Source organism: Ochotona princeps, chromosome 1, assembly GCF_030435755.1.
Source record: "Ochotona princeps isolate mOchPri1 chromosome 1, mOchPri1.hap1, whole genome shotgun sequence".
NCBI classification, from domain to species: domain Eukaryota; kingdom Metazoa; phylum Chordata; class Mammalia; order Lagomorpha; family Ochotonidae; genus Ochotona; species Ochotona princeps.
In genome coordinates, this window is record NC_080832.1 from 29,504,616 (window position 1) to 29,527,904 (window position 23,289).

Below are 23,289 nucleotides of genomic sequence, written 5' to 3' on the forward strand. Positions count from 1 at the left end.
CTGATTACTCAGATTCCACGGCTAGAACATCCAATAATCATAGCAGGCAGTTGAAAGACTGTTCCCTGGCTAGGGAGAGGTGTGCGTCATTGGCAGGTTGTCAAAGTAGCATGCAATTGTCCCAAAATATTGCTGAAAGGAGAGTATTTGGCTTCTGATCACATCAGCAGCTGCTTTGTATAAGGCAAATATGTGCCTCTTTGTCCCAGCATGAAAAAATTGAACTTAGAGAAATCAATTGATTTGTCCAACATTATGTAGATAATAAAAGTGCACATTAGAATGCATTCTATCTTATTCCTGAGTTAGAATTTTTTAAGTGATTACCTTACGCTCTCATGGAGTCCTTCAAGATAACAGCAGTTATCATTTATGGAGCACCACTGCGCCCTGGATCTGCTCCAAACACCAAAACCATTGAAATGGGGCTATTATTGGTCCACTTTACAGATGAGGAACCTGAAGCAAAAAGAGGTTCCAGATCTAATCCTATCGACAGAATTAAAACCAAGAGTCATGTGAAAAGCCTCTTGCAAAGTCATGTGGCAATAAAATAGCACAAGATCAACCAGAAGTTTATCACGACCATCCTTTTCTCTCGAATTTCAGCAAGTATTCATTGAATAGCTTAAGGTTTCCAATACCACGTAAGAGTCTGGAGAAACATGCCCAAGGTCGTACCCATGCCTTCCCAGTGTTTACAGATTAAGGGGATAAACAGATTAGTAAATTATTACAGCATTCTGTTCAGTGACCCATCAGGGCTGGCAACGTGTGCCCTGGCAGCAATGAGAAGGGTCACTTGGTCCACCTCAGGGCAATGGAGTCAGAAGGTCAAAGAGTTTGGCAAATAGGAATGGGAAGGAATGAGGGAAGGTAGAAAAGAATACACTACCCAATGTCTCAAGGATTGCAGGGTAAGAATTAAACACAACTGGGTTTCATAGAAAACTCAGACCACGAACATTCTTTTGGGGCCTGAACAGAAGTAACATGCTAACTCAGATTCTGTTGCTGTGTGCTCACAGCACAGATCACTTCTGTAGCCCCCAAAAGTTATGTTTCCCTCCAAGTAGCAAGCAAGCCATTGCTTCTGCAGTTTCCATCAGCTGAGTCTGCCCTAATTCAATCCAGTGCTGGCACTACGCAAACAACAAATCCCACAAATTGACAGTTCGAATCCTCAACACTGCCCTGCCCTCTTGATGCCAGTTGCAAGCCCTGAGTGATTTAGTTGTGCCTCTGACTGACCCTTATAAATCAAGATTCCCACAATCCTCTCCTATAGTTTAATGAATTTGTTAGAGCCATTTACAGAGCTCAGAAAAATATTATGCTTATCATTTATATTTCTTATACAGTATATGTATTCTAACGCTTGTTTATATATTTTACATCTACTTGAAAAGGAGAGAGAGAAAAAGAGAGACAGAGGGAAAGAGAGATTTTCTACCTACTGGTTCACTCCCCAAATGGTTGTCATAGCAATGGTGAAGCTAGACTCTCAGGATGCCATCTGGGCTTCCCATGTGGATGAAAGACAGCAAATGCTTGAGGTATCATTTGCTCCATTCCACTATTCCTTTGTAGGAATTGGGTCAGAGGTGAAATATCAAGAATCTGTTATAGGATAGAGTGGGTGTTCTGAGTAGCAGGGTGGAGGAAGGTTTAAATTTCTGTGACTTAGGCAAGAGAAATTATAGTTTCTGTGGTGTGCTTTGTTGAAGGAGCTACAAATTACGGGGGAAAACATGGACATATATAACATATATCAAATCATATCTGTATCATATTATAACATACTCAAAGAGTTTGACCTCTTGGCTTCAATTCACCTAATTGGTCTGTATTCATCTTACCTTATTCTACATTCTGCTCTTACCTCCATTATTATAACTGGCATGCTATGGCCTTGATCCCAGGCCCCATTTCATATGACCCATAATCCCAGCACTTTGCATTATTGTGGATACAAAGAGTGGCCTTCTCAAACTGTTCCCCCTCTTCGCTCTCATTTGGGGATATTGGAAAGCTAGATTTCCCAGACTCCCTTGCAACATGGCTCAGGTATCAGTTAAATGCATCTGCCTAAGGGTTGTTTTGATGGGGCAGGCTTCTGCCTTTGCTTTTTTGAGGAGTTTCTGGTGACCTTCAGGTCCAGGAAGATGTATTTCCTGTCATCCGTTGTAGTAATGGGGGTGGAAGGACTCTGGTCCCTGGATTAAGTGCAGCATTCTTGAACTTTGGGCGGTTTAGATGTAGGAACTCAGCTGAAAAAATCAGCTGTGTATTATTCTGGGAGTCATTCCCAAATGTTTGGAATCTGATCTTTCAGGCTTTCTTGTGATCTTATAAGCATTCAATTATCTATGTTACACTCAAGTTAGCAAGTAGCAAGAAATGCGACCGAGTCAGCTCAAGCAAGACTACAGAGGACATTTGACACCTCAGAAAGAATTCAGAGCAACTCGAAAACAACTGGAAGCCAGCAAAAGGCTTGAAATAACTGAAATCCATTCAAGGATCTAGATTTTAGGGTTGAGGGGGAATTCTTCTTGGCTACAGTTTGGAAAATAGATTGGGGGAATAGCAACACAGGCCAGGAGCCCAGGCAGAGGCAATAGCCACTGTCTAGATGGGAGATGGTCAGGTGGTCTGGATTTAGAGAGTGGGACTGGTGTGGAGAGAAGTGAAGGGATTTGAGAAGTTTTTAGTTATCATGGTCATCTGGAAAGAATTATATTCCCGGAACAGATTCATAGAGGTAGACCAGGTTCTATAGATTCTGAAGTTGATAATATCTGGGGACTCTTTCAAAAATAAGAATACAAGAATATAGTAGATACAGCCATAAAGATACCATTGAGACACCTGCATCCCATATCCCAATGTTTGTATTTGAGACTTCATTCCCTCATTCCAGCATCCTGATAATGTGCACTGTAGAAGGCAATAAATAATGGCAGAAGTGGCAAATTCCTGCCACCTGTGTAGGAGACCTGATGTTCCTGGCTTCTGGCTTCAACATAGCTGTTGCAGGCATTTGTGATGATGAAAAAGATTTAAGCTTTTTATCAGCCTATCTCATTATCTTTCACTTTTGAATAAATAAATATTTTTAAACCTAAGAATATAAAATTAAGTATGAAATGGATACTATTTAAGTCATGAAATTGATACTATTTAAATCATAAAGTATCAAATGGCTACTATTTAAATCATAATACAGTATAAAAAAGGAATTGCCTGATACATACCCATAGTATTTTTCTACTCACATTTTAGTTATATATGTTTCATAACGCGATGTTTCTAGTGACATAACTTGTATATGGAAGATAAAGAACTAGAAGACCCTCTCACATGGCCGTCCTCTTAGTCCTGAGAACCAATGGAACAAAGGAATAGTTCACATTGACAGACAAACTCTATGTCTGTGCCTTTCAACTTTGTGTCTTATGATTGATGATGGGATTGATTACATGCAATCTGATTTGGCATTGTGAATAGCCAAATCCCTGGAACTCTTTCGTAGATGAGAAGAACTAAAGAGAGGTTAACTATACACCATATACAAGAGAACAGAACAAACATTTTTCCTAATTTAACTGACCTTAAATCATATCTTAAATATTCCATGGTTATGCTTATGTCACATGACTCAAAGGAGACAGCAACATACAAAAAATTAATGGTTGTGACTTATTACAGTTAAATGTTTTACTTTTGTAAAACTGCCAAAAACAACATTATACAAATGTATTTCTGGATGCTTCCTAGAGCCTAAGAAGGGCCAGTGAGCCGCTTAAAGATTCAACTTCATTCGCTTCATTATTATTCTACCTTTGCACACATAAACAAAGCACAGAACTAGCTGAACTCAGTGTCACTCACGGATCCTGAACTGATGCAACGGAATCCTACTCCAGCTTGGAGACCTAGTAGTCAAGAAAATAACCCCTAGAGGCAAGTGTTTGGCACAGTAGGTAGGATGCCACTTGGGATGACTGTATCCTGCGTGACAAGTCCAAGGCTTGAGTCCAGGTAGGAGAACTTAGGTGCTGCTCTGATCTGGCTCAGTCACCCCTCAGCACAGAACTCATAGTGAGTATTTGGTAACCCCAGATCCTGAGTCCTTTGGCCACAACCACTGCTACCATCCTCACCAGAATGGAGCCTGAGGCTCCTGCTACCCTATGTTTTTAATGTCAAATAAAATGTCAAATGTCAAATGTCAAATTTAATGTCAAATGTCAAATCTACTTGGAAGAACCTATCCCTAAGCATAATATGTTTGGGCTCAGAATACGATACCCTAAGATATGGTCTTTTAGCATACAGAATACTATAAACTGAATGACATAGAAAAGGTCCCAGAAGCAAAATTTCTCTGACCTTCTCCTACCTGCCAGCATTCTGACTCTCTATCTCCCCTAAAGCAAGTTACGGAAGTCAGAATGTCTCTTCCCTAAGACAGGTCATATAAATTAAAACTCTTCTTCCCCCAAGTAAACCATGCTTTTCTCCCTTCTTCTTTAAAGATCCTTATTCCAAAGAGATCTTGCTCCATATCTAGGAGGAATGGATATTTTAAAGAGAGGTGAAGAATTTGGACAAATAGATCTCACTGGGCTTCTCCTCTGCTTCTATTATTATTACCCTCTTGTCCGATCACATTTATTCTTCCAAGTTTCCTACATGAGTGCAGAGGCCCAAGGAATTGAGCTATCTCCTGCTGCTTTCCCAGACCAGAAGCAAGGAGCTGTATCAGAAGTGTAACTACCACAGGAGCAGCAGGTAGAGGCTCAGCCTATTCTACGACATTGACTTCATGTCACATTTCTACACAGCTGCTCATTCTTCATCAAACCTGTCTTTGGATCTTCATTTCTGAAAGTTTCTATGTTATGTTAAGCTTTCCTTAAGCAATCTCTTACTTGTTTCTCTTACCAGCCTGTCTTTCACTATAGCATTGGCAGCCATGACTCTTACGATGGATGAAGGTCTAACATCTTTCCTCCCCTACAAAGGGGAGCAAGGGAGGGGAATATCAGGCCTTCCCACTTTCTTGTGAAGAATCACATTCTTCTATAGAGAAGGGAATTTCCCAGAGAAATTTCCCTGTCTGCATTCCAGGTTGCCTAGAAGGTAGATATAAGTCCACAAGAAGCTGTAAAAAAAAAAAAAAAAAAAAAAAAAGCCCACAGGCTGAAATTTAATGAGTTCATCTGAAGAACAGATGTCTTATCTCATTTCTGTAGGGTTTTTTTTGCTCGTAAATGTCCTGAAGTCTTTTTTAGATTATGTTGTTTTCTCCTTGTTAATCAGAAAATCAATCCAAACATATAATAGAAGTGGACCAGAGTCCCCTAGTCCATAAATGCTGTCTGTTGTCATACATGATCAAAACACATTCTCTGACATTAAACTGTAAAAGGAAAGAAACCTCATTGAAAGGGTTAATCATTGAAGAACACTTCTTGCCTGATGTCTATCTCAGGATGACAGGAGTGGCATTGGGGTAAATTTTTAAGACTGGAAGTAGCCTATTTGGAAAAACTTCTAATCAAGTAGGAAAGGGTATTTATTTTATGTCAACAAGCAGTACAAAAGCAGATCTAGATGACGCTAATAGTTTCAGCATTATTTAAATGGAGATTATGATGTGAACAATCCTCTCAGTTGCTCAAATTTTGCAAATTAGAAAAAGCGCTCCTTCCTGAAGACATCTTTATTGTCATATTCTGACAAGTTTATTTTATAAATGAGCAACCATTTCCTATCTGCAAAAGAGAATGGCTCATTTTGACCAGAACTCCTTACATATTGCTCATAGTATATGGTGGCCTCAAATATGAAACACTTCTCTTCAATCTTGTTATTATATACACAATATTACATTATTAAACAAGCAGTTATTAAGAAAGTACTCTTGAATCCAGCATTGTGACATCGTAGGTTAAGTCGAAACTTAGAGTGCCAGTTCGAGTCCTGGCTGCTGTACTTTCAATCTGTCTTCCTTTGAAAGCCTCTGGGAAGAAGATGAAAGCCCATATTGAAGACCCGTGCCACCCATATTGAAGACCCGTGCCACCCATATTGAAGACCCGTGCCACACGTATTGAAGACCTGTGCCACACGTATTGAAGACTCGTGCCACCCATACTGAAGACCCGTGCCACCCATATTGAAGACCCGTGCCACCCATATTGAAGACCCAGATGGAGTTCCTGTCTCCTGGTTATTGCCTACCGGCCCAAGCCTGCCTGTCGCAGCTATCTTGGGGGGGAACAGCAGGTGGCGTTTCACTTGCTCATTCTCTCTCTCATTCTCTTTCTTTGTCTCTGTCTGCCCTCTCTCTCTGATGCTCTGCCTCCCAAATAATAAATAAGTAAGTAAGTAAATAAATAAGCACATCTTAAGCAAAGCAAAATGCCTTTTACACTCAATCTACTACCCCAACATATGCTATTTTCAGTTTTTTGCAAATTCCTTTCTAGTGCTAACATGCACATATATTTAAGTAAGTATTGAAATACATACATAATTTCATATCATGACTTTCTTTTATACATAAAATAATAGAAATATCATTTACTTGTATTGCAACATGATCTTCCTTTTGATGGCTGCATATATGGATATGTCAACTGACCATATCATACTGAATTTAGCTAGAGTTAATTTGTAATTTACAGTGCTTTAGTGAATGTGGTACATGATTGATACTATTTTACATTTAGAAAGTCACATGGAAAACCTTGAGAAAGCAGAGTGATTTAATAATAGTAATAATCAGATGAAATATTATATATCGTTTCAGACAGTTATACCAGAGTGAGTTCTTCATCTGAATATGGCTAATAAAGTACTGCATTTGTATGTGGAATACTTTTATTTGTCAAAAGGTTGTGCTTTCTCTGCTTTCTCACTTGTGTTTGTACTGTTCTGAACTATTGCAGGATAAAACATTCCAGGGCACATTCCACACAAATGTAGTGCCCTGGGGTGCGCTGCAGAGAAGCAATGGGGTACAGTGCAAACCGTGTGGATTTTGGAATCAAAAAGACTTAGACTGCTGTGCAAAAAAGGCTTCACAACAGTGCTTACAACAGCATTAGTTAGAACAGATCAATATGGGAACAGTCTGTGTCCATCACCAGGAAAACGGATAAATAAATTCCAGTATATTCATTCATGAGGTCCTTCTTTAGCGGTGAAAAGAATGAACTATTAATATACATAGATATAGATAAATTTCAAAATTATACTCAGAAAAAGAAGTTGTGCACAAGAGTAAATAGCCTGTGCTTTTAGCACATCAAGGTTTACAAACAGGCAGTTGTAATCCCTGAGGAAATGACCAGATCCCTGTTTGCTTCTAAGGACCAGGGAGAGAGTTTACCTTCATGGGTAACATAATGGCAGGGTTGTCAATGATGAGCCACTTACACAGAAGTTATCCCATAGGGTTATAACAAACCTGGAAAGTCTCTGCTGTGCAGTGAACACATAGCTGAAGAAGAAGATAAAACAAGAAAATAAAACTGCAGGAGAAGAAAAAGAAGAAAACCCCAGGAAAATTTACTGTGAACTGTTTAGACTCTAAAAAGCTCCTTAAAACATTTGAAATCATGGATCCTGAGAGGGAAAGGTTTTCATTCACAGAGAAGGCGGCTCATCATCTACTTACCAGCAAACCAATAATGAAAAAAAAAAAAAAAACCCAAAAAACAAAGCAGAAACCAACAACTCAGTATGGAGAGATTTCGTAAGAGCGGCCCCTTCTCAGCAGCAATCTCCACATGGTCTTGCAGGAGGTGGCCAAAGAACCAGCTTTCATGGAGACAGCAATGCCAAGTGCATTACTGGCCCTGAGCATCTTCCATAGGCATAGGATGCCCAAGTGGAAGGCAGTGATAGTGAGGACCTGGACACTACGACGGGCCTAGGCCAATGCGGTGTTTATGTTTTACTCTATAACAAAAAAATGTGGAGAAACAAGATCTAAAATTTTGAAAATTAACAAAAGCTGATACAGGAAAGATAGAAAGAAAAATATTTTTGCGTGATTGGACAATAACGTATTTTAAGTTGTGTTCTTCTCTAGAATCAAAAAGTTAAAAGTTTATAAAAGATAAAGGTTACAAAGAACTACCATTAAGTTATTATTTAAGAAAGAACTCTTTATTAACTGGCACAGTGCTTATACAGTTTATTGTCATGTATACTAATGTTCTAGGCCTTCGCTCACCACCCACTGACTAATCCAATTCAATTTCCTGCAGGGTCTATTTCTCATTCGTGCCCTCTCATTCCTACCATTTCAGCTATTTCTTTCCATGTTTAGATGCTCATATACTTACCATCACATTGCAATTACCTACAACATTCTGTACAATACTATGTCATATACATTTGTTGTTTGGGATCAATAGACTCTACCATCTAGCCTAAGTTTGTGTACACACATTCTAGTATGTATGCACACTGATGAAGCTACTTGACAACACATTTCTCAGAACTCATCCCTATCAGGAAGTGATGCGTAGCTATAGTCAGAAGAAGTAAGGGGGGACTTGCTAAGATGCCAGTTGTGCTCTGTAACTCAGTAGGGCTATGTATGTGCACATGGTCTTCTGAACTCCTCTAATGGTACCCTGAGAATTTGTGCACCACCTTGTATGTGAAGCTTACCTCAAGCGAAAAAAAGAAGCTTAAATGAAAATTGATCTTTGGTTAGAAATGCCTGCCATGATGACTCAATGGCTAAATCTTCACGCTGCATGTGCCAGCATGCTGCATGGGCACTGGTTTGCGTCCAAATTTTTCCACTTCCCATTCAGCTTCCTGCCTGTAGCCTGGGAAAACAGTAGAAGATGGCCCCAACTCCTTGGGACCCTGCACCCACATGGGAGACCCAAAAGAAGCTCCTGGTTCCTCGCTTTGGATGTTGCAGGCATTTGGAGAGTGAACCAGCAAATAGATGATCTTTATCTCTCTCTCCTTTTCTCTGTAAAACCTACCAGTCCAATAAAAATAACATAAATCTTTTAAATAATGCACAAAACAAAGTATTTCAGCTTATGTTGAAATGCATAAAAACTGAAATGTGTTCATGGATGGCCAGGGGCTTGACTCACAGAGAGGTAAACAAACAAGCAGAGGAAAATATTGACTATAAAATTGCTTTCCTGTCAAAATAAAAATTTTCACAATAAAATGTTACTAAGCATTTTTTGACCTTGAACATCTTTTAAAACTTCTCAGTTTCAATGTTTGCCAAATGGTGGAAATAGCAGGTGCTGCGGAGACTTGCGGAGTTTAAAAAAATATTGCCAGCAAAGAGACCTTTAATATAGTGGATGCTCACACGCCTTTGAGGCTGCTTGCTTTCTTTCCCACCCTTTTCTCTGTTTCTTAGTTTCTAAACCATAATGTGTAGGCTTGGATTGGGCAGCACTTCCTATGCACAGTTACCTAAAATAATATTCAGTGAAATGATTGGGGTTATTAGCAATGAGCTATCTGTCTGCCATCTGCTGACTATGTAGCCCTTGAGTGGAGAAACAGCTTTCAGTGCTGGCTGTTTCTCAGGTTCCAGTGAAGAACCACAGACTGTGGCACACAATGCAGTGGCATAGTAGCCTAAGACTCCAGCTACAGTGCTAGTATCCCATATTGGTGTCCCACCTGCTTCAGTTCACATCCAGCTCCCTGCTAATAACCTGGGAAAGCAGTGAAGAATGGCTTAAAGCCTTGGACCCCTGAAACAATGTGAGAGACCCCAAAGAAACTCCTGGCTCCCAGCTTCAAATCAACCCAGTTGTGGCTGTTTCACTTCTTAGGAAGTAAACCAACAGATAGAAGATCCCTCTGTCTCTTCCTCTTTTTGTGACTTTCAGGCAAAATAAATAAATCTTTAAAAAAAAGAAAAAACAGAAGCTGTGGTGATACTTGCTCTAAAGAGTTTGGCAGAAGGCCTGGCATGAAGGCTCAATAGCTAAAGTTCACATCTTGCAAGCACCAAGATCCCATATGTCTCAGCTGCTCTGCTTCCTTTTTAGCTCCTTGCTTGTGGCAAGGAGTCGAGGGAAAGCAGTCGAGGATGGCCCAAGTCCTTGGGACCCTGCGCCCATTTGGGAGACCTGGAAGAAGTCCCTGGCTCCTGGCTTTGGATTGGCTCAGCTCTGGCCATTGCAGCCACTCGGGGAATGATCCAGCGGACGAAAGATCCTTCTCTTTGTATCTGCTTCTCTCTGTAGATCTGCCTTTCCAATAAAAATGCATGAAATTTTAAAAAGAGAAAGAGATAGCAAAAAAGGAGTGAAACAGGATAAAGTGTTATAGACCGTCTCATGGGTTCTGATGATAAAAATACAATAATTTGGCTCACTTAGAATTCCATTTGTTAGTCCTCATTTATTTAAGGAACATTTATTGAGTGTCTACAGACATCCTTGATGTTTCTCTAGGAGCTGGGGCTGCAGAAACGAATGATTGTTCAGACAGACATCAGGGCATATCTTCCAGGAGCTTACATTCCAATAATGCTTCGGCAGGAGTCAGTTGATTAGCTGTAGTGGCAGAAAAGCGCACAATCTTTCCCCATCCATCATCAGGATCATGGTTAACATTCCTATTACAAAAGAGAGGCTAGCAAAAGAAAAGCAATTAACATTTAACCAAAGTTTCATATCACATAGGAATCTTCAGAAACGAAGACCCAAAGACCATAGAATACTGGCTACTGCGATGCTTACATTTGATGGAAATGAGCAGCTGTTTAGAAATGTGATTGGACAACAGCGTGTGAGCTGATGGTAATAGATGAGCGAAACCCGGCAAGGCCTGTCTGTTCAGATTCTTCTGGGCCTCTCAGTGGAGCCTTCCTTCCTCCTGGGCATAATCTGGATCATTCTGGAACGAAAGGCTTTAAGGGAAGAGAGTGAGTTTTCTGTTTTATGACTTTGCTCTGGTCTTCTAGCAGGACTGTGATAAAGGATCTACTCCTTACCTGTGTGACAGTTGTCAACAACAGCCTCCCTTCCCGTTCTGAGACGTTCCTCGGAGTTAAGATAATGAAGGGAGCATAGGCCAGTGGCCCATGTGAGGTCAACAGCGGAATAGGAATAGAATTAGATGTAGCAGGAGGCCTTGTGCCCAGTCCCATTGTTTCCTTAGTCCTGGTGATTGGTTTATGCCTATGGAGCGTTGTATAGCTCAGCTACAGAAAGCAGAGAGGGAATCATTAAGTTGCTTAGTTGAGTCTTCTGGAGTTGGGTTTGCCTTGCCTATTCAAACATTCAGCAAGCACATCCAAGTTGCTGGAGACACAGGTTATGGGATCATTAAACAATGCAATTACACAAGGATTCAATGCAATAGCATCCCCCTTCTCTAAACTCATTGATCTTAGTAGAAAGGAGATAGAAGTCAAGAGATGGGGAACTTAGGTGAAATATGTGTCTCACAGGTAAGAACTTCTGTTCCTACTGCCATATCATCCCTGGGAACAAATCTAAATAGTTGTCCAATCCATCACTGCATTGCACATGCATGGGGTTGTGAGCCTATCACCCTCCTTATTTGAAGGTTATTGAGCTATGCTTAGAGGGCTTCAACTTTCCAGTGCCATCAGCAACATCTGGCAGGTGCAAAACCTCTAAGCATAGCCTGCATATAGTGGCATTACTACAGATTTGTGTCCACTTGTCACCTGATTGTCTGAAAGATAAAAAGCATATAGACTTACTCAGTGACAAAATAAATACACCAATAAGTTCATGTGAAGGTTAAATATGATCCAGTGAAAATTGTCAAAAATCAGTCCATTTCTACTGATGGAAACAAAAATTCTCTTGGCTACCCAGAGGAATGGTTCACCATATGTCATGGCATCACCTCAAGGTGGAGGAAGCCAAGAAAATCAGAGAAAGACAATGTCAGGATCCAGGAGTGGGGAGGACAGTAGGCCTCCTGAGTTCATCATCTTAGCCCACTTCTCACCAGTCATGAGACTTGAGGCAAGTTGCAAGCCATCACTTCCTCCTTTGTAATATCGGCACCTGCTCACAGGTTTTTCCAAAAAGAATTATTTGAGTTAATGCCCCTTATGCAATTCCTGGCAGGTTACAAGAGCTGTATAAAGTCTACTCTTTTTTTTTACTCCAATGTTTTAAAAAATACTCATCATTTCTTTCTATAAAGTTCTTAAATAAATGGAATTGGTCAAGTATGCAACTAAAGATGAACTATACCAACTCTATAAGCTTTTTCCTATAACTAGTTTCACAAGTCAGGTAGAGAAAATTGCTGCCCCTCACAGTCTGATTGTGTTTCAGATTATGTGGTCACATACCTACACAATGGATCATTTAGCCTGACTTCCAAACTTCACCTCCTTTTCCCAGGCAAATGTGCAACATGACAGAATGTCCTCTCAGAGAGACCATGATGCGTTAGAAACTGAATTTCTTTACTGTGATCCCAGGATGTGAAAAGTCTAAAGAAACTTTAGCATTGAAAGTGGCTGTATTCCTGATTCTAGGCTTTGACACATGTGCTAAGCCAAGAGGAAGGCATAGTAAGTATCTCTTTACCTAAGCGAAACCAGGTTGAAACAATAAAGATGCTTGGTGCTTTGTGTAACCTAATTAGTGTCATGACTCTTGCAGTGACAGCCTTGCTGAAAAATCTGGCATACTTGGCTTTCTGGCATATCTCGGCATCAGTTGTTCCTCTTAGGCTAGATAAACTGATCCCATCTGCGAGTATTCTGCCTCCACTCAGCTCTCATCTTCATCTGCATGCTCTCTTGTGTCTCTCTCCAAAGGAGCAGGAAGGAATACAAGAGCCACCCCTAGCTAAGGACCAAACACACTGCCTGAGACGGCAGTCCCAAGTCTTTCAACCTCTTGCTTGTAACTCTGCCAGGCAAGGCACAAACAGTCCTCGCAGCGGTTCAGCCCGCCCCCTGCCTCGGATTGGCTGCTTGGAATAGCAACAGCCTGTGTCACCGAAGAGGGCAAAGCCTTCGGAAATAGAAACAAAGTTGTTCACAAATCACATTGGCTTTGCCCGAAGTTTTTTTTTTTTTTTTTTTCCTCCTAGCTCTTCTTTAGCATGCTGCTATGGGCAAAGTGACCATTCCTGTCAATCGGAGAAGGAGGAGAGGTTGGCTGGCGACGGGGAGCCTGTGACTTCTACGTGACCATGGTACCTGTTGAAAACACCGAGGGCCCCACGCTCCTGAAACACAAGGGCAGAGCGGCCCAGACCGAGGGCAGCGCTCGGGCCCGCCGCGGCCGGCATCCTTCTTGTTCTGGAGGTAAAGCGAGGAATGAGGCGTGCTCGCGTCTCCCTGGGGTGTGTGCGCGCGTGTGGACGTGCACGCGCGTGCGCGGGTGAGCGCGCTGCCTGCGTGGAGAGGAGACGGGGCTCTGGTGGGATACAGAGGGACCCAGAGCTGAAAGGCAGTGAACCCTGAAGGCTTACTGGAACTTAGTGTGCTACGAAAATGTAAGCTACACTCACAGGAGTAGGTCGAATGGGTGCCCTCACTGTGTTTACATCAATATATGAATCTTAATCATTTGGCAAAAATTGTCAGCAAGATAATTTCATTTATAAGGGCACACACACGGACGGACACACACACATTTACTGTCCCAAGTGAACCTTAATGCCGCTGGTTTTAAAATCAGTATGTTGAGGAAGTGTCATAGAATTATTAGTTACATAACCAATAAACACCACTTTTTTTTTTAAGATTTATTTATTTTATTTTCATTACAAAGTCAGATATACTGAGAGGAGGAGAGACAGAGAGGAAGTGGAGCTGCTGGGATCAGAACCAGCAGCCATATGGGATCAAGGCGAGGACCTTAGCCACTAGGCCACGCTGCCGAGCCCAACACCACTTTTTTTAAAAAAATTACCAGCATGTTTGTAATGTGAGCATGATGGGAGGCCCGCATGTCTCCTTCACTTATTCCGGCTTTCTTTAAAGAGTCCCTTTGAATCAAGGCTTCTTTCATGCTTTTTCCTTCTGGAGGTGGAATTTGGAAAGGCATTCATTCATTTCAGTTAGCTCTGCTAGCCCAAAGGCTTGCCTTTGCCTCTGCACTTACACTTCCCAGACACACTGAACACTTTCTGCTGCCTCTTGCTATTCATTGAGTCTGTTCTCCAAACTGCACACACCTCTCCTCTGTTTCACTCAGCTCTGCCCTTAGGCATAAATCACGTTTCCATGCCACATGTTGAAATTCTGTGAACAATCTTACACACTTCTTTTTATTTAAGAGCATTCGCCCTTTCACCTTGGAATGGAGCTATACACGGGGACTTCCAAAGGCTTGTGGGAAAGCAAAACATAAAGAAAGTTGCCATAGAGCAAAATCCTTGTGCTTAATGACATTTCCTATGAACTCTTGGAAGATGCGGTGTATTGAAAGTGGCATTGTGAGTTTGTCTGATGTTGGAACTGCAGCCGCAAGTCCTCATGAAAGTGGGCAGCCCCTCAGTAATGAGTTGGAGATGCCCGCAGTCTTCCCCGTGTCTCTCCATGCTCAGCCTCCTCTTGTCTTCCCGACTATAGTCAAGAATGAGTCTCCGAGGTCACCTTGTCCATGGCCTAGTCCTCTCTGAAGTGAGTTGCCCCTTTCCCTAACAAATTGCTTGCTGGGTGGCTCATGGGTTTCCTAAGAGCAAGCCAAGGAGATTTGTTGGGGGGAGACATTTGTGAGGGGTTCAAGGGGAAAGTTACAGAGTTCTCTTATCCAAGTTCCTGAGAAACTGGTCGGTGGTGCAGGTGGCAGAGCACACTGTAGCAGTGACCTCATCCAAGCAAGTGGAAATCAGTGATAATGTCACAAAGATGAAAAGAAACAGTTCAGGGGGACCCTTGCAGTGACCATTAGAAATCATTATTTAATTTTGATATGGTTTCAAAGGCTCTTAATAGCTAACATAATGTGCAAGTTCACAATTGTTCTGGAGGAAGTTAACACGCATAGGGTGCATGGCCAGAATTCAGCTTGAAGTTCAATTGTTTATATGTTGCCATAGTGAAGTAGAGCACGAAGGGATGACATACATCAATGACACACTTAATTCCAAGTGCACATTTATTATGTAGAAGAGGAAGCCTGGCTGTTTCTCTAAAATCTCAGCTAAACACAACTTTGTGCTCTGTGTAGTTTACACTCGGGTAATACAGGCCTTTCCTTATTACTTCTACACCTTGTCCTAATTTGTCTGGAACCTCTCCTGGCACTCAAAAGCAGTTAGACACACAGAGGTATTAGTGCATAGTGCGGTGTTGCCATGTGGTTTTGACAACTCATTTCACACTTCACTCCTTATCATTAGGTTTGAGTTTTAATCTGTTTAATGACATGATATTTGTCAAATACTCCTTTGGCTCCTTATATTTTAAATTTCTATACTTTCCTTTGTTTAGGACATTCGGAGTATTAGCAACATGCTCCGTGAGTTTATTTTTGCATATAAAGGCAGCACATTTTCCTTCATTTCTTCATGGAAAAATTGGAGCACAAAGAGGAATAAGTTATGTAACCCAAGACAAGGTAATTAAGTCATGTGAGCTACTGAAAAATGAGGCAAAACAAAAGTCCCTGAGCTCTGTGATTGAACCCCGGGATGCTGTCATGCACAATGAAAAATTTTGGCAGGTCTTGCTAGGCCAACCTCTCTGCAACTGAAAAGAATGCTTTATTTCAATGACTAGAAGCTAATGAACACAACTCATTTCAAGAAGCTGTGACTCACAATGATATACTTTTAGTAAATTGTTCAGTGTTCATGGACATGTTCTAATCCACCTTACAAGACAGAGTTGAGCTCAGTTTGAAATCCTGGTGCCTAGACACACAAATGATACAGGTGACGTGAGAAACTAGACAGCCAAAACATCTCAGACAAGAGGAGCTTGAGGCCCAAAGCTGTGTGGTTGGCCCAAGTGCATGCAGAGGCTGGTGCAGAGCTGACCCTACTGGCCTCTGAGCCAGACAGCCTAATGTCTGCTCCTTCATCCCTTTTTACGTGATATGAGTAAGTGGCTGAGTGTCGCCTTATGTTGCCTTCACTCCCACCAGCTCTGTCTCATCCTCTAGCATCTTCTCAGAAAATCGGAGATCAAAAGTGATAGTTACTCCATAAGCAGCAGGTACCCAGGACTGCACACACGGCACTGGAAGCAGAGCACGGAGACCTGGACTCACCGACTCCTCCGACAGGGCCACACGTCATCCTGCATGAGAGAAATTTAAGAATCACTCGGATCTCTCCTCAGAGGAACACCGTAAGGTTCTGAACATTCTTTTCACATATGGAAGCTGAGCAGGTAGTCAACATGCCACCCATAATGGTGCACAAGCTCCTATTAAGGGTTCCCTCAGGTTTAGCCCTTTGGTATCAATCAAGCCAGGCTTGCTTAGCTTTCCTGTGCAACCCAAGGGGAAGAAAGCAGCTTGAAGCCAAACAAAGGCAACTTCTGCAAAGAGAAAGGCCCACTGGGGTAACCTGAGGTTAGATGGGATTCTAACACCAGGATGCTCACTCACGGTAGGGCTGGACCTCTCAATTTGTAGAAATCTGGGGGCATTGCCACTTTTCCAGGCTTCCTAGATATCAGAAGTTTAAATGCCAAAACTTTGACCAAAAAATATTGTGCTTCAAAGCCACATGTTTCTAGCAAATTAATGGTTGATAATAATAACAAAATTGTTGTACATCTTTCAAGATACTCAGTAAAATGACAGGATTTATGGATACGTGGATTATAGACACAAGACAATATTAAAGACAAGAGGCTGTTTTGTCTGGTCATGGGACCACTTTATTTTATTTAATTTTAATTTTATTTTATGATACAGTTCCTATGGGAGCACACTTACAGCTGATCACCTCCCCTTCTAGTCTGGTTGGCATTGTTGTGGGACTGCACGTTTAGCCTCTCTTGTTGATCATGGCAAATGTCTAAGTGTTAGGCTCTGCCCTGAGTGTGAGGTGAGGTGCAGGCAAATGGCTCCTCTGGCTCTCCCAGAAAGGGGGAAGGCCTTTAACAAACATGGCAGGAGCTGTTTCCCTGCCAACTCTGCACACACGCAGACGTTACCACACCCAGAAAGGGCAGAGAGTGCCACTTGGCTGCAGACCCCCTCCAGGCTGCCACAGCACTAGCCGGATGTGATGAGCCAGCCTCGTAGCAGCCAGCCAGGCACTGGGGAGACCTGGGCGGGCTGGAACTAACCGCATTCACCTACATGCCTGAACTGGTTTTGGCAGTCAGTGTCCCTTCTGATAGTCAGCGCCCGTGTCATGGCTGTTAACTCTGCTCCACTTCATCCCCACTGTTTGCCACTTGGCCAGCAGGTTTTGAGGCCTCTGCGATCCCAGGAGCAAGCCTCTAATGTGAAGTCTTGAGGGATGTTCCCGTGAGTAATCCTCAAAGGAGTGGTTATTCACATGCCTTGATCCTAGACTGGCTAGGGGAAAGCTCAGAATGAAATGAGTCCTCTCTAAGACAGCTCAAGGAAATGCGAATGCAGAGATGTATTTGAAAGATATGAAAGATATGAAAGTCAGTTTCAAAATCCTCATTTTAATTGTTGTAGTTGTGTGAGATTTTCTTTCCCTTTAGGTTCCTTCTGAGGGAAGCTCTTGGCCTAGCAGTTAGGACCCCAATAAGGTGCTCATGTCCCACATCAGAGAACATGAATTCCACCTCCAGCTCCTGATCCTGGGATGACACAAACAATTGTGTCCTTTTCACTGGGTGGGAGACCTGCGTTGGGTTCCAGGCTTCCAGCTTTGCTCCCATTCCTGTGCAGGCTGTCACAGTCATTTGGGACGTGAATCAGGTGAAGGGTGAGCTGTCTGTCTGCCTCTCAAATAAATACAATTTTGGAAGGAGGAATAGCTGTTAATTCAAGGTTTTGGAGGCAGTATTTTTTTTTCCTAAGGAGGGCAAACATTGGGCATTTGAGCCCAACCCACAGTCAGCCTCCTTTCTTTCCCTTTTTTTTTTCTTTTTGAAGATTTATTTCTTTTTACTTGGAAAAGAATATTTACACAGAGAAGGAGAGACAGAGAAAAAGATCTTGCCTCTTCTGGTACACGCCCCAAGTGGCAGCAATGGCCAGAGCTGAGCTGATTCAAAGCTAGGAGCCACGAGTTTCTTCTGGATCTTCCATGCAGGTGCTGATCCCAAGGCTTTGGGCCACCCTCTACTGCTTTCTCAGGCCACAAGCAGGGAGCTGGCCTAGCAGTTAAGATGCCCATTCAGCCACTCGTGTCCCATATCAGAGAAGATGAGGTCTGAGTCCCACATCCAGCTCTCCAGAAAGAAGAGAAACTGGGACGTGAACGGGCATCCAGGTGGGATCCCGGTGCTTGCAAGGTAAAGATTTAGTTATTGAACCATTGAGCTAGCCCACAGCATTTTCTTAGTGATAGGAATCCAAGTACTAGTTAGCTTTAGGAAAAGGTTCTGAGGGCTCCAAATGGCCCTCAACTCATGAGCAATTGGCTTTGGCTCCTAAGAGTTAAAGAAGCTATTTACTCAGCATGTGTGAGCAAGAACTGGTTTTATAAGATTTTTAAGTTAAGCAGAGTTGGAGTTCCCTATTCTTTTTTTTTTTTCTTCTCCACCCCCCCCCCCCCCATGAGTAGTCTTTCCCAGATGGGTGAGTTATTGAACAGAATAGCACCAGGAAAGCCTCTTGAAAGATACCATATTATAGTGGTGAGAAAGGAAGAAACTGGAATCAACTCCTTCCCAATGGGCTATCAGAGCAAATAGGAGTGCAGATGAGGGCAATTTCTCACTCCCTCTGCTCCTGAAATGTAACCAATCTCAAAGTCCCAATAACTGAAATCCCCTCAAATTACTTCCCAGCTGACACTGAGAAAATACATTCAGAGTAAGTCATAAATTTGTAGGAGCTTTTTCTTTCTTGTTTTACTAGCTTAGGCTATCTCTCAACAATATACTAATTCCATGCAATTCAGGTAAACTAAGAATAAAAAATAAATTTATCACGTTATTCTAATTTTAGGAGCTATCATTACTTTTAAGTAAAAACTCTATACAATTCTACCATATGTTAACAAGAAAGTTGCAATCCTTTGTTTGACTCACAGGATTATTATTTTTTTCATTAAGTAAACCAAGTGTAAGTGATCTGTGTACTGTTCATTGTGATTCCCTGGGAAGTAATCCCTTCTTGGGCAACTTAGGACTCAGGTCGGCCTGGCATCCCTGTGTCCTAGGGCTCCTTAGCAAAGTCCATATTATTTCTACAAAGTGTTTCCACAATTTACGGAAGTTGCAGTTGGGCTATAGACCAAGCTAATTCAAAAACCTGCCCAAACTGACAAGTTAGTTTCTGACGCAAGGCCTTTTCAGCATAGGGAGGAAATTATCAGAGTAAATGTTTGTGGTTCAAGAACATCCCCATGCTTATAAAATGTTTATTTCTGTTGGGAAACTAAATTGTACAAACCACAAAACAGAAATCACAGAAAGAATTGCATACACTTATGGTATATATTAATTATATATACATTATATATAATGTGAGCTAGATTATGAAGGCACTGCCTGTTTTAAAAACAAAAGATTTCAAGAATTTGTAAAGAGGTATGATTATGACACTAGGAACAAGGTATCATTTTTATTTCCTTTGCTATCTGCAAGAGAAACTGCTTCCATGTTTTTGTATCATAATATGCCAGTTTTAACTTACAGATTCACATGAAACAAATCCTTGCTTAGTGATCACAGTAGTCCAAGAGCTTCTATTAGTATTACCCTTTCTTATTTTTACAACTCAAGGGAGTGATACTATTACTTCCAGTTCCCAGAGGGAAACTGAGGACCAAGAATCAACAGTCAACTCACCAAGTGCCTATGATCATGCCCCAGACACTCTTCTCATTTAAACTTACAACTCTGGCAAAGAGTAATATTGTTATCATTAATCTCATGAATGAGGACTCCCGGGAACAGTAAGGTTAAAGTCTTGCGGCAGGTGGCAAAGTCTAGTTGGTAACAATTAGGTCTTTTATTTCCAGATTGTACATTCCCTATCACTCCAGCTTCCTTCTGGAGGGAAGCAAAATGACCTGGTCCAGGTGACAGCACAGAGGCCTGAGCCTGTATCTTCAGTCCAGCCCTAGGTTTGGTCCCTTGGCTGACACCAGCCAGCACCACAGTTTCTATTTCCTGATTTGTCCAATTTGGAAACCTGGGTACCAGTTACATTTCATTTCATAACTTTATTACATTCTAATTTTAGTTAGCTCCTGAATTTTTCATGCCATTCATTCTTCTGTAAGATTATAAACTTCTGGATAAAATGCATAAGCCTATTCAGTTTAGCAGAGCTCCAAGCCAACTGACTCTGTCTAGAAATTTCTGTGCAATTTGTAATGGGTAGGAATTATGTTTTTTCCCCTTGGTATGCAGGCACTTCAAATACTTTGCAGAAAATGAAATTTGAAAATAAGTTTATTTTGGTACAAGAGAAGTTGAAACTCACACATTTTCTCATAATACACATTTTCTATATTTGCAGCCTATAAACATCAGGTATCACACACAGGTGACACAAGTACTACCATCTTATGCCATCCAATCCAGAAGAGACTAGGAAACCACTTAACACAGGGCTCACTGAAGCCATCAAGGCTGATTGTGCTGTGTATCTGCCTGGGCCTTCTCTAACAACCGCATGCCCACAAAGGTGCTGGCGTATGGTATGTGTCTAACTGCTTCAACAGTTATGAGTGAAGAGCAAGAAAACAGTCTAGTTCAACAAATGCTTACTGGCCACCTACTGTATGAAAGACACTAAGCTGGATGCTTTAGCATCAAAGAGAGGAATAAGACATTACGCCTGTGGGTAGATTTTCCCAATTCATCAGAGAGATAAGAATCTTTTTTTTTTTTAAGATTTATTCATTTTATTACAGCCAGATATACACAGAGGAGGAGAGACAGAGAGGAAGATCTTCCGTCCGATGATTCACTCCCCAAGTGAGCCGCAACGGCTGGTGCTTGCCGATCCGAAGCTGGGAACCTGGAACCTCTTCCAGGTCTCCCACGCGGGTGCAGTGTCCCAATGCATTGGGCCGTCCTCGACTGCTTTCCCAGGCCACAAGCAGGGAGCTGGATGGGAAGTGGAGCTGCCAGGATTAGAACTGGCGCCCATATGGGATCCCGGGGCGTTCAAGGCGAGGACTTTACCGCTAGGCCACACCGCCGGCCCGAGATAAGAATCTTAATGACTGCAAAACAATCTTTCAGCACATATTGAATGTGCCTAGTATGAACCACATACAATACTGATGTTCAGAGGTCCCCAAGAGGCATCGAGGGAGGAAGGATGTCTATTGCCCATTATGCAAGAGACACAGTAAACCAGGACTGCTCTGATACAGGAAGTGTCCAGATTCAGAACTTTGGAGCAGGTACGCAGAGGGACCCCATCTGGCTCTTGAAGCCTCCTGGAAGACTGTGTGACAAAGACAGGTCAAGAAGGTAGAGGCAAGGCCAACCTGTTTGCAGAGCATCCTGAGCAGAGGAAATCCATCAGTGCACATTGGGGGAGGACAGAGGGACTGTTCATGGAAATGCAGAGGTCCTGGGCCCGGCGGCGTGGCCTAGCAGCTTTTAAAGTCCTCGCCTTGAACGCCCCGGGATCCCATATGGGCACCTGTTCTAATCCCGGCAGCTCCACTTCCCATCCAGCTCCCTGTTTGTGGCCTGGGAAAGCAGTCGAGGACGGCCCAAAGCTTTGGGACACTGCACCCGCGTGGGAGACCTGGAAGAGGTTCCGGGTTCCCGGTTTGGGATCGGCGCTCACCGGCCGTTGCGGCTCACTTGGGGAGTGAATCATCGGATGGAAGATCTTCCTCTCTGTCTCTCCTCCTCTCTGTATATCTGACTTTGTAATAAACTGAATAAATCTTTAAAAAAAAAAAAAGAAAAGAAATGCAGAGGTCCCATCGTAGTGAGAGCACTAAATTCAAAGCAAACATCTTCTGTATGTGTGTGTTTGTCTCTCTGCCTCTCTTTATTTCATGTGAAATATGCAATTTTTAAGAGAAAGCTGTTCTGTCAAATCCACCATGGGGTATATTTTGGATATAGGTTTCTTAACATTGCTTCCTTGGCTTTTCTCCATGCCCATTACGTACAACCCTACGCCTCATCCTAACCTTGTGTTTTGCTTCTACCCCTGGCCTCTCATCACTGGCTTTTATTTTTATTAGCCTTTTTCTCTCCTCCAGCAAAGTTCCATCCTTGAATGATGAGGCATCTCAGTCTTTCTCCTCTTCCTGAAGTTGACCTGTCCCCTAATCACATACCCTGTGAGCTTCTCTCCAACAGCCAGTGGCCATCCAGATATTATTCTAGTAAATACAAAGGATAACCTTCTAAAAGAACCTTCAGCCATATATTCTTTATCTTCTTCCCACTTTGTTCTACTTACTAAATAATTTTTTTAATGATTTATTTTATTTTTCCTGGGAAGTCAGATATTCAGGGAGGAGAGACAGAGAAGATCTTCCATCCATTGATTCACTCCCTAAGCAGCTGCAACAGCCAGAGCTATGCCAATCTGAAGCCAGGAGCCCAGAGCCTCTTCTGGGTCTCCCATGTGGGTGCAGGGTCCCAAGGCTTTGGGTCATCCTTCACTGCTTCCCCAAGCCACAGGCCGGGAGCTGGGTGGGAAACAAGGCTGCCAAGATTAGGAGTGACACTCATACGGGAACCTGGCGCATGCAAGGTGGGGATTTAGCCGTTAGGCTACCATGCTGGGCCCAAGAATTTTAAAGCCGTAGAAGTGATTATTGAATCATGTACTCCATTTTTAAAGATTTGTTTATTTGGAAAGGCAGATTTACAGAGAGAAGCGGAGAAAGAAAGATCTTCTCTCCACTGGTTCACTTCTCTGTTGGCCACAGTAGCTGGAGCTGAGCCTATCTGAAGCCAGGAGCCAGGAGCGTCTTCCAAGTCTACCATGTGAGTGCAGTATCCTAAGGCTTTGGGCCATCATGCACTGATTTCCCAGACCACAAGCAAGGAGTTGAATGGGAAGTGGATCAGTTGAGACATGAACCGTATGTGATGCTGGTACCACAGGGTGGAGGATTAACCTTCTGAGTCTCAGTGTGAGCCCCGAATATTACCATTCTTTTATGTCATTTAATAATCTTTCCTGTATTAAGAATCCTTGGGAAGGTCTTGTGGAT

General features: G+C 42.3%; 1 protein-coding gene across 1 annotated transcript in view; it reads left to right on the forward strand.

The window, feature by feature from the left end:
* Window positions 1–13,063: 13,063 nt before the first annotated feature.
* SLC2A12 (solute carrier family 2 member 12) overlaps window positions 13,064–23,289 on the forward strand; it is a 64,092-nt gene continuing 53,866 nt past the window's right edge. The window contains exon 1 of the mRNA XM_004587330.2: window positions 13,064–13,330. Within this exon, the coding sequence (XP_004587387.2) occupies window positions 13,216–13,330 (115 nt within the window). The 5' untranslated portion in view covers window positions 13,064–13,215. The remainder of the gene's footprint in view (window positions 13,331–23,289) is intronic.